The 17,566-nt window shown below is 38.4% G+C and overlaps 1 protein-coding gene across 4 annotated transcripts in view; it reads left to right on the top strand.

Moving 5' to 3' along the window:
* Nucleotides 1-17,566, top strand: part of GTF2E2 (general transcription factor IIE subunit 2) — a 74,732-nt gene that overhangs the window by 21,582 nt on the left and 35,584 nt on the right. For 3 of the 4 annotated variants that reach the window (XM_027122758.1, XM_027122759.1, XM_027122760.1), the window contains exons 3-5: nt 59-150; nt 6,324-6,431; nt 16,177-16,359. In XM_027122758.1, the coding sequence (XP_026978559.1) occupies nt 59-150; nt 6,324-6,431; nt 16,177-16,359 (383 nt within the window). The remainder of the gene's footprint in view (nt 1-58; nt 151-6,323; nt 6,432-16,176; nt 16,360-17,566) is intronic. The other variant, XM_027122761.1, reaches the window with a different exon arrangement.

Here is a 17,566-nt window from a genome sequence, read left to right as displayed (position 1 = left end):
GTCAGTAATCACATCTAATATGAAAATGTTATAATTGCTTTTTGAACCTCATTTTCAGATCATAACAATGGATCATTTAACTTGAAAGCTCTATCAGGAAGCTCTGGATATAAGTTTGGTGTTCTTGCTAAGATTGTGAATTACATGAAGGTAAGTACTTTTCTCAGCTAACAGAAATTCTGTTGACTTTTGGTGGAAGTAGGGGATTGGTATTTTCAGAAGTAAATTTGTATATACATGTCAAAATTTATCAAATTGTATGTTTCAATATTTGTTGTTTATGTTATGCCCATTATACCTCAAAACTGTAAAAAAAAAAAAAAAATTTACTGCCTGAAGCCTTTTACATTATATCAAGTTAGCATTGCAGTGAGTCATCTAAGTGTATTTGATTTACATTACATTAGTTCAAGTACACAATTTAAGCCCACCATTTCATTTAATAAAATTGTGCTCATGCAGTAGATACAGTCACCTCTTAATTAGTCAATAGCTGCTGACCAAACCAGTGAGAAAATGTGAACGATTTACAGGATATTACTTCCATTGATGTGAGAAGTAAAAAGCTACGTAGTTCAGGCAGATGGTGGCTTTTCTACATCTTGAAGGAGAAAATTTGAGAATTACTGAGTGTCTCAGAAAAACTTTGACTCACAAAAGAATTGGAGTTTAATGTTTGATGAGAGATTTAGTATTTCTTGAAGTAAATTTTGAAGTTTTGATGGTATGACATTTTGACTTTACTAAGGATTCTGAACCCTAACTTAATTTATGAAAGTGAAATTTCATTTATAGCTAAAATGGCTAAGTGATTTCAGATTTACCCCCCTTGTCTGCCAAACTCTTATTCCCATTTAGTTACTAGTTGTATCTCTTGGAAAAAAGTCAAAGAAAGTACTGTATTTGTTATTATTTCAAATTTCAGCTATTCCTTAGTATATAAATCAAATTTTATGTGAAGTCTTTTCTTTTGTAATTTAAGAGACCTGGTGTCTGTCTAGCTATATCTGAAATCTGTGGTTTGTATTTGATTTCAGGTAGAAATGTGTTAGTTTACAATTTCCCATTATCAAATAATATACTCTGACACTTAGGCATTTACCTTTCATTCCATCCATCCATTCCCCCACATGGTAAGCAATACGAAAACCTACTATCTGCAGTTACGGCACGAATGGTATGAATACTCAGACGAAATGTATGCCCTCGAGGCTGTCAGTCTTTTGAGGGAGACTGACATTTAATGTCATGTTTTTGCTACTCTGCTAAAAACAGTTTTCATTTATCTAGAGACCCTTATTGCTTTTTTAATCTATGACAACGATCTTCAAATTTTTACTCATATGTTCCCTGAAACAATTTTGAAAAACTTTGTGTCCCTTTGCACATATTTAAATTGATAAGTGTAATTTTTCAGCAAAAGGTTTTTTTTAAATTGAAGTATAGTTGATTTACAATGTGTTAGTTTCAGGTGTATAGCAAAGTGTTTCAGGTATACATATATGTATATTCTTTTTCAGATTCTTTTCCATTATAGGTTATTACAAGATATTGAATATAGTTTCCTGTGCTATACAGTAGATCCTTGCTTATCTATTTTATATATAGTAGTGTGTAGCTGTTGATCCCAAACTCCTCACACCCCTCCCTTCCCCCTCTGGTAACCATAAGTTTGTTTTCTATGTCTGTGAGTCTATTTATGTTATAACAAAAGTCTAAATAGTGACACAGGATGCAATTTCTGGCATATTGTAATATTTCAGTAAAATACAGCACTCTTAAATTTATCTAAGGGAATCTAAATGCCATTTTTTAAAAATACGAAAACAAACTAGTGGTTGGAAATTTTAATTATTTTCCTTTCAACTTGTATGTCAGTTCGTTACTCCCACTGAATTTTATCCTAATGTTACGTATTTTAGTGTTTGGAAATCTTCTATTGATCATCTGTCAAACTCCTTTGTCACAATAATATGTATATAAATTTAAATTAGGGATGTTTTCCCTGTAACCATAAGGCTGTAAATATTTTCTGGTTTGAGCCATCATTGTAATTACTGTTACCACATAGTTGATTAGAATAACATAAATATATTAAAATTTTGATTAAAATTCACTTTGTATGTAATAATTATGCAACAGAAATCCATTTTTAATGAAATAAATGGAGCTGTCTTATCTCTCCAGTGGTTCTTGTGTCTGGAGATAATATATTATTTACTGATAGAATGAAACAGAATTTGGCACCAATTTCCTGTCTTATTTTGAGATCTTGTAGGTTTAAGTGCTGAGAAATAAATGTTCATATAAATAAGTTCATTCTGATTTTGTGATAGCAGAACCTTCCAAGTTGTATGCCAGAAAGTGCATATGGTGATTTATCATCAAACATTTATCAGTTGACACTTCTGTTAGGTCCTTCTTCAGTTTTGTTGAAAGCAAAAGAATGGGAATCACCTAGCTTGCCAGAGGATTTGTTACCTGGTCCTAAACCATCTACTTAGTTTCTAGGAAATGTATCAGAAAGGTTTTACCAAGACTCAGTAAATGTCTAATTATATCAGCTTCCTCTTCTTCCCCATATCGGTACTTTGGTTAATCTGATATATTCAGAAGCAATTGACAAAATAAAAATACTAGTTTCAACACACCTTTCCAGTGCAGTTTTTTTTGATGAAATACTTTTATCTTAGGTGTATAAATATATTTTTGCCAGAACTGTCAGGTTGAAGGTTTAGCATACTCAGCTTATGGAAATTATTTTCTGGTTAACAAAGCTAGTCTCCATTGTCAGACCAACCAGATATACCAAACTTATTTTTTATCATGTTTTAAGTAATATAAAAGTCACTGAGAAATATAGTATGGAATGAATACTAACAGATACTACTAAGGTAGTTGAGATTAAAATTATAAGGATCAAAAAGAATGAATTTTTCCATTTTTATATAATGTAAAAAATAAATACACAGTCTACCATCATGTAACATTGCATCATTATAAATAATCAAATGTTTATTAAGCAAGGATGTGTTAAACAGTGTGTTATTCCTTTTCTAAATGTGTGTGCTTGTATCTTCCATCTCTGATATTCAGCTTTTAGATATAAATAAAAGGGAATGGTTCAAAAATAACTGTAAATTTTATCTTGGGGTGATTAATGAAGGAGAAGTGTACCTATTGCTAAAAATGAATTGGTTTTACAGCTAGCTATGACTTATTTTTTTAATAGGAGGTAGAAATATTAAATATTTAAAGCATAATGAGAATTGACTAATTAGAATGAAAATTTCATGATATGATTTGATAAAGTAGGTTTTAACTACCACATTGAATAATGCAAACTCAATGTAAGTTCCTGTGTGGTTTTTGTCCATGGGTTTTAGGTAGCATGCTTTGAACATTTTGGTAGTCCAAGAAAGTATTTGTTATATTTGAAAGAATCAGCCTCCTTTATTGATACTGCTTCAGTTCTTTAAATGTGCGTTTTCTTCAGGCTAATAAATATTCAAGGAATGGATTTTGAGAATTGCTGAAGAGAATTACTTATATGAAAATACCTGAAAAAACCTGTATTTATCATTAGATACTTCTTACCATGTTCCCTTTATTTGGAGATTCTCCCCTAAGAGTGATGCATTCTTGGACAGTATGGCATGGAGGTAGGGTGTGTGGGGATGGAAGAGACAGAATTGTTTACAGGGAACAGCTCTCAATTGCCCACAAACTGTAATTCATCAGAATTTAGAATGTCATAGCAAGGGCAAAATATCCTATTTTAAACTCCTAGAAAAATATTTAGGACTGGAAGAGACAAGAAGCCCCGTCTATAGTGGATAGTTTGATACCTCAATTTATCATTTATGAAGGCTTCCCCAAAACAATATTCTTTTGACTTGCCCTTTTGGTTGAGTCCCTGGAGTTTAAGATACCTCCAGGTATTGCAGTCTAAATTCTGGGTGGAGGTGAGAGTTATCCCTTTTTTTTTTTTTTTTTTTTGTAAAAAGGGGGCAGGCCTGTTTTGAAAGGGAAAGAGTACATTCGGAAGATGATCTGTAAACTGATTGTTTGAAAGTCTTCAGCTGCTCCTTGTGTACCCTTTTTGAAGAGCTGATAAAACCAAGAACTCAGAAAGAAAGGAAAAAGGCAACACAAAATACTCCTCATAGTTTATTCATTTACTGATGGAAGAGCTCTTTAATTGCTCGATGAGAATTATGTAGAAATTATATGGAGAAGGTTCAAGAGATACCGTTAGGTCCATATGAGACACTGCTCTAGTTCTAAGATGACAAATCAGTTGTGCACTTTGTTTTTGATGGAATGATTTTTCTCTTGATCTCACTGTTATCCCTTTATGTGGTTGTATCTCAGTTATGTAAAAAATCATGTTGAAAAATTTGGTTAGTTTGGTTTAGCCTAGCTCACTGGTTCTCAATGTGTCATTCTCCAACCAATGGCATCAGCATCTCCTGGGAATTTGTAAGAAGTGCAAATTCTTGGGCCCCTTCCTAGATCTACTGATCTGAAACTCTGGGAGTGCAGCTCAGCAGTCTGTGTTTTCATAAGCCCTTCCTTCAGGTGATTCTGACGTACACCACTGTGCCACTTACATATGTTCTTTCTTTCTTTTTTTTTTTTAATTAATTTATTTTTGGCTGTGTTGGGTCTTCGTTTCCGTGCGAGGGCCTTCTCCAGCTGCGGCGAGCGGGGGCCACTCTTTATCGCTGTGCGCGGGCCTCTCACTGTCGCGGCCTCTCCCATTGCGGAGCGCAGGCTCAGTAGTTGTGGCTCACGGGCCCAGCCTCTCCGCAGCATGTGGGATCTTCCCAGACCAGGGTTCGAACCCGTGTCTCCTGCATTGGCAGGCAGACTCCCAACCACTGCGCCACCAGGGAAGGCCCTACATATGTTTTTTAACTTAATAGTTTGTCCTGGTACATCTTTCCAAATTAGTACATAGAGAACCTCTGTATTTTCTTTTTTTTAACATCTGTATAGTAGCATAGATGTGCTGTAGTTTATTTAATCAGTCCTCTATTGATGGCCACTTGAGTTTTTTCAAATACAACTTAGTGTTGTAATAGTTCTAATAGTATGTCTTAATAAAACTAATGTTTCTGATTTTCCTTTTACAACAATGCTGCTTTTCTACATTGTGGTTTATCTGTAAGGTAAATTCCTAGAAGCCGACTTGTTGGGTCAGGGGTTTCAATGCATTTATATTGCCGAATTCCCTCTGTAGGAGTTGTATCAATTTGCATTCTTACCAGCAGTGTGTGAGAGGGCCTGTTTCCTTACAGCCTCACCAGTAGAGTTGTCAAGCATGGAATTTTGCCGGTGTGATAAGAAATACCTTAGTGGAAGTTGAGTATCTTTTCATATGTCTAAGGTCATTTGTATCTCTTTTTTTGTGCTTTTTGTGTTCCTGTCTTGGGTCATTTTCTTGTTGAGTTTTTGGACCTGTTAAAATATTAGGAAGGCTAACTCTTTGTGATATGAATTGCAAATTTTTTTTCTCAGTTTGTCATTTGATTTTATATAGCTACAAGTTTGAACTTGGTTCTGTCTGATTTTTTTTTTTTTTTTTGTGGTACGTGGGACTCTCACTGTTGTGGCCTCTCCCGTTGTGGAGCGCAGGCTCCAGACGCTCAGGCTTAGCAGCCATGGCTCACGGGCCCAGCCGCTCCGCGGCATGTGGCATCCTCCTGGACCGGGGCACGAACCCGTGTCCCCTGCATTGGCAGGCGGACTCTGAACCACTGTGCCACCAGGGAAGCCCAGTTCTGTCTGATTTTATAGTCCATTCTCTTCATCACTGTAATTGTACTGCCTTAAATAATACACATTCCGCATTCCTGAAAAGATTAATTTACTGGTAACTATTATTTAATGCATCTAGCATTTTACCTTTTTTTTTTTTTTTTTTGGCGGTACGCGGGGCTCCTACTGTTGCGGCCTCTCCCGTTGCGGAGCACAGGCTCTGGACGCGCAGGCTCAGCGGCCATGGCTCACGGGCCCAGCCACTCCACGGCATGTGGGATCTTCCTGGACCGGGGCACGAACCCGTGTCCCCTGCATGGGCAGGCGGACTCTGAACCACTGCGCCACCAGGGAAGCCCGCATCTAGCATTTTAAAACTGTCTTCCAGGGAATTCCCTCGCAGCCCAGTGGTTAAGACTCTGTGCTTTCACTGCTGAGGGCCTGGGTTCAATCCCTGGTCAGGGAACTAAAATCCCACAAGTTGCACAGCGTGCCCCCCACCCCCCAAAAAAAATCATTAAAAAAACCTGTCTTCTAATAACAGTTTCTTGCCACAATAGACACGGCATCAGCGAGGAGATACACATCCTCTTACTTTAGAAGAAATTTTGGATGAAACACAACATTTAGATATTGGACTCAAGCAGAAACAATGGCTAATGACTGAGGTAAGAATAGGCTTAAATTATTGTAAAAAAAAAAAAATTGCTCTAACTAGGGTTTTCATATACTGAGATATGATAATTTTTGCTTTTTCTTAAAAGAATTGGTATAGGGTTTTTGTTCTTTAAACATACACATTTTGAGATTGACTTATTTTCATATAACCTTATGTACCTATTTAAAAATGTCAAAGACTTTAGCATAAAGGTTATAAAGAAGTCAGTCATTGTACCAGTTTTTAACTTTTTACAGAATAATTGATGCTTATTTTGAATTGCTGAATTTAAAGTGTACATGTTGGCAGGTTGTATTGTTTCTATATTTTAGGACATTTAAAGCATGAGGTATTATAGGGAAAGCAAGATATTTTGTTAAGCAAGATACTTGTTATACCGCTACTGCTATTATGATTTGATAGTGATGTTACTGCCTCTAGCAAATTACTTGGAAAAATAATCATGAACATTGTAATATGTTCCACACAACATTGGAAGAAAAGGAATCCCCAACCATCAGTGACCACGCTAATTTGGAAATGAGTAGCACTTTAAAAGTTGAGATATTTGTCTCTTTTCTGTTTAAGTATGAAATGACAATTTAATAAGACAACTTTCTAGGACCAGTGCTGATTCTAAAGACCAAATGTAAACTTCCTAAAATAGAATTTAATTTATTTTATTGAGCAAATATTGTTCTTGATTTTACTAATGTAAAATGAACCAGTTAGTATCGTTGTAGCTCATTATATTAGTGATATACAATAGTGGTAATCCACATTTAAATTTTTTTTTTAAATTTTTTTTTTTTAACATCTTTATTGGGGTATAATTGCTTTACAATGGTGTGTTAGTTTCTGCTTTATAACAAAGTGAATCAGTCATACATAAACGTATGTTCCCATATGTCTTCCCTCTTGCATCTCCCTACCTCCCACCCTCCCTATCCCACCCCTCCAGGCTGTCACAAAGCACCGAGCCAATATCCCTGTGCCATGCGGCTGCTTCCCACTAGCTATCTACCTTACTACGTTTGTTAGTGTGTATATGCCCATGACTCTCTCTCGCCCTGTCACAGCTCACCCTTCCCCCTCCCCATAACCTAAAGTCCGTTCTCTAGGAGGTCTGCGTCTTTATTCCTGCTTTACCCCTAGGTTCTTCATGACATTTTTTTTCTTAAATTCCATATATATGTGTTAGCATACGGTATTTGTCTTTTTCTTTCTGACTTACTTCACTCTGTATGACAGACTCTAGGTCTATCCACCTCATTACAAATAGCTCAGTTTCGTTTCTTTTTATGGCTGAGTAATATTCCATTGTATATATGTGCTACATCTTCTTTATCCATTCATCCGATGATGGGCACTTAGGTTGTTTCCATCTCCGGGCTATTGTAGATAGAGCTGCAATGAACATTTTGGTACATGACTCTTTTTGAATTTTGGTTTTCTCAGGGTATATGCCCAGTAGTGGGATTGCTGGGTCATATGGTAGTTCTATTTGTAGTTTTTTAAGGAACCTCCATACTGTTCTCCATAGTGGCTGAACCAATTCACATTCCCACCAGCAGTGCAAGAGTGTTCCCTTTTCTCCACACCCTCTCCAGCATTTATTGTTTCTAGATTTTTTGATGATGGCCATTCTGACTGGTGTGAGATGATATCTCATTGTAGTTTTGATTTGCATTTCTCTAATGATTAGTGATGTTGAGCATTCTTTCATGTGTTTGTTGGTAGTCTGTATATCTTCTTTGGAGAAATGTCTATTTAGGTCTTCTGCCCATTTTTGGATTGGGTTGTTTGTTTTCTTGTTATTGAGCTGCATGAGCTGTTTGTAAATTTTGGAGATTAATCCTTTGTCGGTTGCTTCATTTGCAAATATTTTCTCCCATTCTGAGGGTTGTCTTTTGGTCTTGTTTATGGTTTCCTTTGCTGTGCAAAAGCTTTGAAGTTTCATTAGGTCCCATTTGTTTATTTTTGTTTTTATTTCCATTACTCTAGGAGGTGGGTCAGAAAGGATCTTGCTGTGATTTATGTCATAGAGTGTTCTGCCTATGTTTTCCTCTAAGAGTTTGATAGTTTCTGGCCTTACATTTAGGTCTTTAATCCATTTTGAGCTTATTTTTCTGTATGGTGTTAGGGAGTGATCTAATCTCATACTTTTACATGTACCTGTCCAGTTTTCCCAGCACCACTTATTGAAGAGGCTGTCCTTTCTCCACTGTACATTACTGCCACCTTTATCAAAGATAAGGTGTCCATATGTGCATGGGTTTATCTCTGGGCTTTCTATCCTGTTCCATTGATCTATCTTTCTGTTTTTGTGCCAGTACCATACCGTCTTGATAACTGTAGCTTTCTAGTATAGTCTGAAGTCAGGGAGCCTGATTCCTCCAGTTCCTTCTTTCGTTCTCAAGATTGCTTTGGCTATTCGGGGTCTTTTGTGTTTCCATACAAATTGCAAAATTTTTTGTTCTAGTTCTGTGAAAAATGCCAGTGGTAGTTTGATAGGGATTGCATTGAATCTATAGATTGCTTTGGGTAGTAGAGTCATTTTCACAATGTTGATTCTTCCAATCCAAGAACATGGTATATCTCTCCATCTATTTGTATCATCTTTAATTTCTTTCATCAGTGTCTTATAATTTTCTGCATACAGGTCTTTTGTCTCCTTAGGTAGGTTTATTCCTAGATATTTTATTCTTTTTGTTGCAATGGTAAATGGGAGTGTTTTCTTGATTTCACTTTCAGATTTTTCATCATTAGTGTATAGGAATGCCAGAGATTTCTGTGCATTAATTTTGTATCCTGCCACTTTACCAAATTCATTGATTAGCTCTAGTAGTTTTCTGGTAGCATCTTTAGGGTTCTCTATGTATAGGATCATGTCATCTGCAAACAGTGACAGGTTTACTTCTTCTTTTCCGATTTGGATTCCTTTTATTTCCTTTTCTTCTCTGACTGCTGTGGCTAAAACTTCCAAAACTATGTTGAATAAGAGTGGTGAGAGTGGGCAACCTTGTCTTGTTCCTGATCTTAGTGGAAATGCTTTCAGTTTTTCACCATTGAGGATGATGTTTGCTGTGGGCTTGTCATATATGGCCTTTATTATGTTGAGGAAAGTTCCCTCTATGCCTACTTTCTGCAGGGTTTTTATCATAAATGGGTGTTGAATTTTGTCAAAAGCTTTCTCTGCATCTATTGAGATGATCATATGGTTTTTCTCCTTCAATTTGTTAATATGGTTTATCACATTGATAGATTTGCGTATATTGAAGAATCCTTGCATTCCTGGAATAAACCCCACTTGATCATGGTGTATGATCCTTTTAATGTGCTGTTGGATTCTGTTTGCTAGTATTTTGTTGAGGATTTTTGCATCTATGTTCATCAGTGATATTGGCCTGTAGTTTTCTTTCTTTGTGACATCCTTGTCTGGTTTTGGTATCAAGGTGATGGTGGCCTCGTAGAAGGAGTTTGGGAGTGTTCCTCCCTCTGCTATATTTTGGAAGAGTTTGAGAAGGATAGGTGTTAGCTCTTCTCTAAATGTTTGATAGAATTCGCCTGTGAAGCCATCTGGTCCTGGGCTTTTCTTTGTTGGAAGATTTTTAATCACAGTTTCAATTTCAGTGCTTGTGATTGGTCTGTTCATATTTTCTATTTCTTCCTGATTCAGTCTTGGCAGGTTGTGCATTTCTAAGAATTTGTCCATTTCTTCCAGATTGTCCATTTTATTGGCATAGAGTTGCTTGTAGTAATCTCTCATGATCTCTTTTATTTCTGCAGTGTCAGTTGTTACCTCTCCTTTTTCATTTCTAATTCTATTGATTTGAGTCTTCTCCCTTTTTTTCTTGATGAGTCTGGCTAGTGGTTTATCTATTTTGTTTATCTTCTCAAAGAACCAGCTTTTAGTTTTATTGATCTTTGCTATTGTTTCCTTCATTTCTTTTTCATTTATTTCTGATCTGATTTTTATGATTTCTTTCCTTCTGCTAGCTTTGGGGTTTTTTGTTCTTCTTTCTCTAATTGCTTGAGGTGCAAGGTTAGGTTGTTTATTCGAGATGTTTCCTGCTTCTTAAGGTGGGCTTGTATTGCTATAAACTTCCCCCTTAGAACTGCTTTTGCTGCATCCCACACGTTTTGGGTCGTTGTGTCTCCATTGTCATTTGTTTCTAGGTATTTTTTGATTTCCTCTTTGAATTCTTCAGTGATCACTTCATTATTAAGTAGTGTATTGTTTAGCCTCCATGTGTTTGTATTTTTTACAGATCTTTTCCTGTAATTGATATCTAGTCTCATGGCCTTGTGGTCAGAAAAGATACTTGATACAATTTCAATTTTCTTAAATTTACCAAGGCTTGATTTGTGACCTAAGATATGATCTATCCTGGAGAATGTTCCATGAGCACTTGAGAAAAATGTGTATTCTGTTGTTTTTGGATGGAGTGTCCTATAAATATCAATTAAGTCCATCTTGTTTAATGTATCATTTAAAGCTTGTGTTTCCTTATTTATTTTCATTTTGGATGATCTGTCCATGGGTGAAAGTGGGGTGTTTAAGTCCCCTACTATGAATGTGTTACTGTCGATTTCCCCTTTTATGGCTGTTAGTATTTGCCTTATGTATTGAGGTGCTCCTATGTTGGGTGCATAAATATTTACAATTGTTATATCTTCTTCTTGGATCGATCCCGTGATCATTATGTAGTGCCCTTCTTTGTCTCTTTTAATAGTCCTTATTTTAAAGTCTATTTTGTCTGATATAAGAATTGCTACTCCAGCTTTCTTTTGGTTTCCATTTGCATGGAATATCTTTTTCCATCCCCTTACTTTCAGTCTGTATGTGTCTCTAGGTCTGAAGTGGGTCTCTTGTAGACAGCATATATAAGGGTCTTGTTTTTGTATCCATTCAGCTAATCTGTGTCTTTTGGTGGGAGCATTTAGTCCATTTACATTTAAGGTAATTATCAATATGTATGTTCCTATTCCCATTTTCTAAATTGTTTTGGGTTCGTTATTATAGGTCTTTTCCTTCTCTTGTGTTTCTTGCCTAGAGAAGATCCTTTAGCATTTGTTGTAAAGCTGGTTTGGTGGTGCTGAACTCTCTCAGCTTTTGCTTGTCTGTAAAGGTTTTAATTTCTCCATCAAATCTGAATGAGATCCTTGCTGGGTAGAGTAGTCTTGGCTGCAGGTTTTTCTCCTTCATCACTTTCAGTATGTCCTGCCACTCCCTTCTGGCTTGTAGGGTTTCTGCTGAGAGATCAGCTGTTAACCTTATGGGGATTCCCTTATGTGTTATTTGTTGTTTTTCCCTTGCTGCTTTTAATATGCTTTCTTTGTATTTAATTTTTGACAGTTTGATTAATATGTGTCTTGGCGTATTTCTCCTTGTGTTTATCCTGTATGGGACTCTCTGTGCTTCCTGGACTTGATTAACTATTTCCTTTCCCATATTAGGGAAGTTTTCAACTATAATCTCTTCAAATATTTTCTCAGTCCCTTTCTTTTTCTCTTCTTCTTCTGGAACCCCTATAATTCGAATGTTGGTGCGTTTAATGTTGTCCCAGAGGTCTCTGAGACTGTCCTCAGTTCTTTTCATTCCTTTTTCTTTATTCTGCTCTGCAGTAGTTATTTCCACTATTTTATCTTCCAGGTCACTTATCCGTTCTTCTGCCTCAGTTATTCTGCTATTGATCCCATCTAGAGTACTTTTAATTTCATTTATTGTGGTGTTCATCGTTGCTTGTTTCATCTTTAGTTCTTCTAGGTCCTTGTTAACTGATTCTTGCATTTTGTCCATTCTATTGTCCATTCTATCTCCAAGATTTCAGATCAACCTTACTATTGTTATTCTGAATTCTTTTTCAGGTAGACTGCCTATTTCCTCTTCATTTGTTAGGTCTGGTGCATTTTTATCTTGCTCCTTTATCTGCTGTGTGTTTTTCTGTCTTCTCATTTTGCTTATCTTACTGTGTTTGGGGTCTCCTTTTTGCAGACTGCAGGTTCGTAGTTCCTCCTGTTTTTGATGTCTGTCTCCAGTGGCTAAGGTTGGTTCAGTGGGTTTTGTAGGCTTCCTGGTGGAGGGGACTAGTGCCTGTGCTGTGGTGGATGAGGCTGGATCTTGTCTCTCTAGTGGGCAGGTTCACGTCTGGTGGTGTGTTTTGGGGTGTCTGTGGCCTTATTATGATTTTAGGCAGCCTCTCTGCTAATGGGTGGGGTTGTGTTCCTGTTTTGCTAGTTGTTTGGCATAGGTTTTCCAGCACTGTGGCTTGCTGGTCGTTGAGTGAAGCTGGGTGCTGGTGTTAAGATGGAGGTCTCTGGGAGATTTTCGCCATTTGATATTATGTGGAGCTGGGAGGTCTCTTGTTGACCAGTGTCCTGAAGTTGGCTCTCCTACCTCAGAGGCAGAGCCCTGCCTCCTGGCTGGAGCACCAAGAGCTTTTCATCCACACGGCTCAGGATAAAAGGGAGAAAAAGTAGAGGGAATTAGTAGAAGTATGAGGAAAGAAAGAAGGAAAGGAGGGTAGGAAGGAAGGAAGAAAGAAAGAAAGAAGCAAAGAAGGAAAGAAGGCAAGAAGGAAAGAAAGGAGGGAGGGAGGGAGGGAGGAAGGAAGGAGGGAAAGAAGGAAAAAAGACAGAAAGAAAGAAGATACAGTAAAAATAAAATAAAGTATAATAAAGTTATTGAGTTAAAAAATTCTTATTTAGAAGGAAAAAAAAAAGGGACGGATAGAACCTTAGGACAAATGTTGGAAGCAAAGCTATACTGACAAAATCTTACACAGAAGCATACACATACACCCTCACTAAAAGAGGTAAATGGGGAAAAATCATAAATCTTGCTGTCAGAGACCACCTCCTCAATTTGGGATGATTCGTTGTCTAAAGGAGGGAAGGAAGGAAGGAAAGAAAGAAAGAAAGAAAGAAAGAACGAAGGTAAATATAATAACGTTATTAAAATTAATTATTAAGAGAAAAAAAATTAAAAAAAAAAAACAAACATGGACGGATAGAACCCTAAGACAAATGGTGGAAGCAAGACTATACAGACAAGATCTCACACAGAAGCATACACATACACATTCACAAAAAGAGGAAAAGGGAAAAAATCATAGATCTTGCTCCTAAAGTCCACTTCCTTAATTTGGGATGATTGGTTGTCTATTCAGGTATTCCACAGATGCAGGGTATATCAAGTTGATTGTGGAGCTTTAATCCGCTGCTTCTGAGGCTGCTGGGAGAGATTTCCCTTTCTCTTCTTTGTTCTCACAGCTCCCAGGGCTCAGCTTTGGATTTGGCCCTGCCACTGCGTGTAGGTCGCTGGAGGGCGTCTGTTTTTTGCTCAGACAGGATGGGGTTAAAAGAGCCGCTGATTCGGGGGCTCTGGCGCACTCAGGCCGGCGCGGAGGCAGGGGCACGGAGTGCGGGGCGGGCCTGCGGTGGCAAAGGCCGGCGTGACTTTGCACCAGCCTGAGGCGCGCTGTGCGTTCTCCCGGGGAAGTTGTCCCTGGATCCCGGGAACCTGGCAGTGGCGGGCTGCACAGGCTCCGCGGAAGAGGGGTGTGGAGAGTGACCTGTGCTCGCACACAGGCCCCTTGGTGGCGGCAGCAGCAGCCTTAACGTCTCCCGCCCGCCTCTGGGGTCCGCGCTTTTAGCCGCGATTTGCGCCCGTCTCTGGATTCCGCGCTTTCAGCCGCGGCTCGCGCCCGTCTCTGGGGTCCGCGCTTTCAGCCGCGGCTCGCGCCCGTCTCTGGGGTCCGCGCTTTCAGCCGCGGCTCGCGTCCGTCTCTGGGATTCGCGCTTTTAGCCGCGGCTCGCGCCCGTCTCTGGAGTTCCTTTAAGCAGCGTTCTTAAACCCCTCTCCTCACGCCCCAGGAAACAAAGAGGGAAGGAAAAGTCTCCTGCCTCTTCGGCAGGTGCAGACTTTTCCCCGGACTCCCTCCCGGCTAGCTGTGGTGCACTAACCCTTTCAGGCTGTGTTCAAGCCGCCAACCCCAGTCCTCTGCCTGCGCTCCGTCCGAAACCGAAACCCGAGCCTCAGAGCCTCAGCTCGCAGCCCCGCCCGCCCCCGGCGGGTGAGCAGACAAGCCTCTCGGGCTGGTGAGTGCCGGTCGGCACCGATCCTCTGTGCGGGAATCTCCCCGCTTTGCCCTCCGCACCCGTTGCTGTGCTCTCCTCCGCGGCTTCGAAGCTCCCCCCTCCGCCTCCCGCAGTCTCCGCCCGCGAAGGGGCTTCCTAGTGTGTGGACACTTTTCCTCCTTCACAGCTCCCTCCCACTGGTGCAGGTGCCGTCCCTATTCTTTTGTCTCTGTTTATTCTTTTTTCTTTTGCCCTACCCAGGTATGTGGGGGAGTTTCTTGCCTTTTGGGAGGTCTGAGGTCTTCTGCCAGCCTTCAGTAGGTGTTCTGTAGGAGTTGTTCCACGTGTAGATGTATTTCTGGTGTATCTGTGAGGAGGAAGGTGATCTCCGCGTCTTACTCTTCCGCCTTCTTCCCTAAAGCCTTGCATTGTCCTATGTTGAATGTCCTCTCAAAATTATTGTTTCAACTTTTCAACAAGAGTATATCCACCAATATGGTTCCACAGAGATATGACATCAGATATGACACACAGAAACAGCATTATTAGGGTAATTTTTGACGTAGGAATTTCTAAATCAAAGTCTTTTTTTCCTATATCGACAAAGGCTCGAAAACTTCCCAGCTTATCCAAGTTCAGTCTCCTTCAGCGAATTTCAAACTTATTTTTCCTAGCTCCTTCTCCTTTCACTTACTACTAGAAAACCTAAGTATATGCTATGTAGTTAGAAGGCACTATTCTCCTTAACAACAATTTTTCTCTTAAAATACTTTCCACAAATTGTCTTAAACAAAGCGTCTCCCAGACAAGCAGTAAGACAACATCTAAGTCAGTATATCTACGTAGGTCCGCATTTAAATTTTGATGCTTTACCTAATCTTGAAATTTCATGGACTACCCACATTAGGTAAAGTTTATTTTAATTACTATTCTATTCTTCCTTCCTTCTTTCTGTTTCTTCTTTTTATCCTTTCAGGATCAGGCTGGCAGCTGTAGAAGAAAATTAATAGGGTTGCTCTTTCTTGAAGGGCTTTCCTTCTGATACTAGCTATACAACAGGACTGACTAGAAACATAATTATATTCAGTAATTTCTGCATTCCTACTCAGTTTCAATCTCAGCTGACAATGTTATAGGTAAATTTCTTATGCGCACTAGTCTGGTCCTTTTCAGTTCCTTCCACAGCTGCTAGTGCCATTTGATACCATGTGGAGAAGACTGAATATTGGTATTTTCATCCCACTGTAATGTTTCTCACATTATAATCCCAATATGTGATAAACTATACTTTGAGGGTGGGGTAGGCAGTACCCATTTCACTTTGTCTAGTGATGTTAATATGTGTTTTATTGATCCTTACCTCTTTTGTCTTCCGAAAGAATATGGGTACAGCGTTCTTCAAAGCAGTTGTAATAAAGTTGTTTCTTTCTCATCCAAAGAATCTATATAAATAATAAACAGTTTCTTTTATAAAAAATGAGCACCATGCTGGTTTCTACCTGTTGTTTTGGATCCTGGATGTCCGGTGTTTTAGATCTTTTGATATCCACAGGATACTTTTAGTTTGCCACTGTAATACGAGTATTGTGTTTTTTTTAATAATTGGTAGAATTAAATAATGTATATATGGTATTTCCTTTTGTTAATATGTCCAAATTGTGTCACTGTTACAGGCATTAGTCAATAATCCCAAAATTGAAGTAATAGATGGAAAGTATGCCTTCAAGCCCAAGTACAACTTGAAAGATAAGAAGGCCCTACTTCGGCTTTTAGATAAGCATGACCAGCGAGGCTTAGGAGGAATTCTTTTAGAAGACATTGAGGAAGGACTGCCCAATTCCCAGAAAGCTGTCAAGGTAACCTCTCTTTTCTTTCTATGCCTTAATATAATTTGAATTAATAATATCTTTTGGTTTTAAAAAATATCATGACTTAAAAAAAAGTTATTTTTAAAACCTCCTCCATCATATATACTTGGGGTTGTTACGAGCCAGTTAGAGATTTGAAATTTGTGTTTTGTGCTGTAGAGCAGGACAGAGCATAACCATTTTTGTGGAACTTTTGACAGTTCCCTTTTGTGTTGTTGTGTATGATTGATTCTTCAAAATATTTCTGGAAAGATTTCCTCAAAGACAGTCTTTTTCTTATAAGTTGTTATGTTTGTATTTAAGAACTCCTTCAACAACGCTTGTGCATATTGCTAACCTGAGGGAATCAGAGGCATTAAAACACAAGAACATTTATAATTTGGTTGTTTCGAATTCCTAAAGGGGCTATTAGTAAAAGTGATAGAGTCTACATTTCCTGTTTAAATTTTCAACTCTCTTGGGAAGGCTGCGAGTCTCTGTTATTCAACATTGCTAGCGATTGATGTTAACCTGTAAGCAGGTTCATTCTTTTTGCTACCTGTGGAGAAAACATGCTTCTTTCTCTACTTCTTGGTAATTCAGTTACACACGTTAGCTTTTTTGGTATTGTCCCACAAGTCCCTTAGACTGTGTGTGTGTGTGTGTGTGTGTGCGCGCGCGCACGCACGCGTGCTTTTGGACTTTGTTGTTGTATTGATCTGTTGTTAATTGTACTGACTTTTTTTACCTCCAATTTGTTATTAAGCCCAATTGGTTAATTCTTTATAGATTGTATTTTCAGTTCTAGACCTTTCTTTTTTTTTTAACAATCCCCTCAAGAGAGGTTTTTTGGTTTTTTTGTTTTTTTTTTTTTAATATTTATTTGGCTGCACCAGGGTCTTATTTGTGGCATGTGGGATCTAGTTCCCTGACCAGGGATTGAGCGTGGAGTCTTAACCACTGGACCACCAGGGAAGTTCCATCTAGACTTTTCTTTTCATTCTTTCTTAGGTTTCTGTTTCTTTTCTGAGATTTTGTTTTTTTTCCATTCATTACAAGCATATTTTACATTACATCCTGCGTGTAATTTCTTGTAGCTGCTTTAAAATTCTCCTAATTTCAAGAGCTGGGTCATCTTGGGGATGGTCTGCTCTGAGACTTCGTCTCTTGAGTACGGGTCATGTTTTCTTTCTTCATATACCTAATTTCTGTTGAG

The sequence above is a fragment of the Aethalodelphis obliquidens genome, unplaced genomic scaffold (assembly GCF_003676395.1).
Source record: "Aethalodelphis obliquidens isolate GAN/ISIS:26980383/991018 unplaced genomic scaffold, ASM367639v1 scaffold25, whole genome shotgun sequence".
In the NCBI taxonomy this organism is placed as follows: Eukaryota; Metazoa; Chordata; class Mammalia; order Artiodactyla; family Delphinidae; genus Aethalodelphis; species Aethalodelphis obliquidens.
This window is presented reverse-complemented; position numbering and strand designations above follow the sequence as displayed.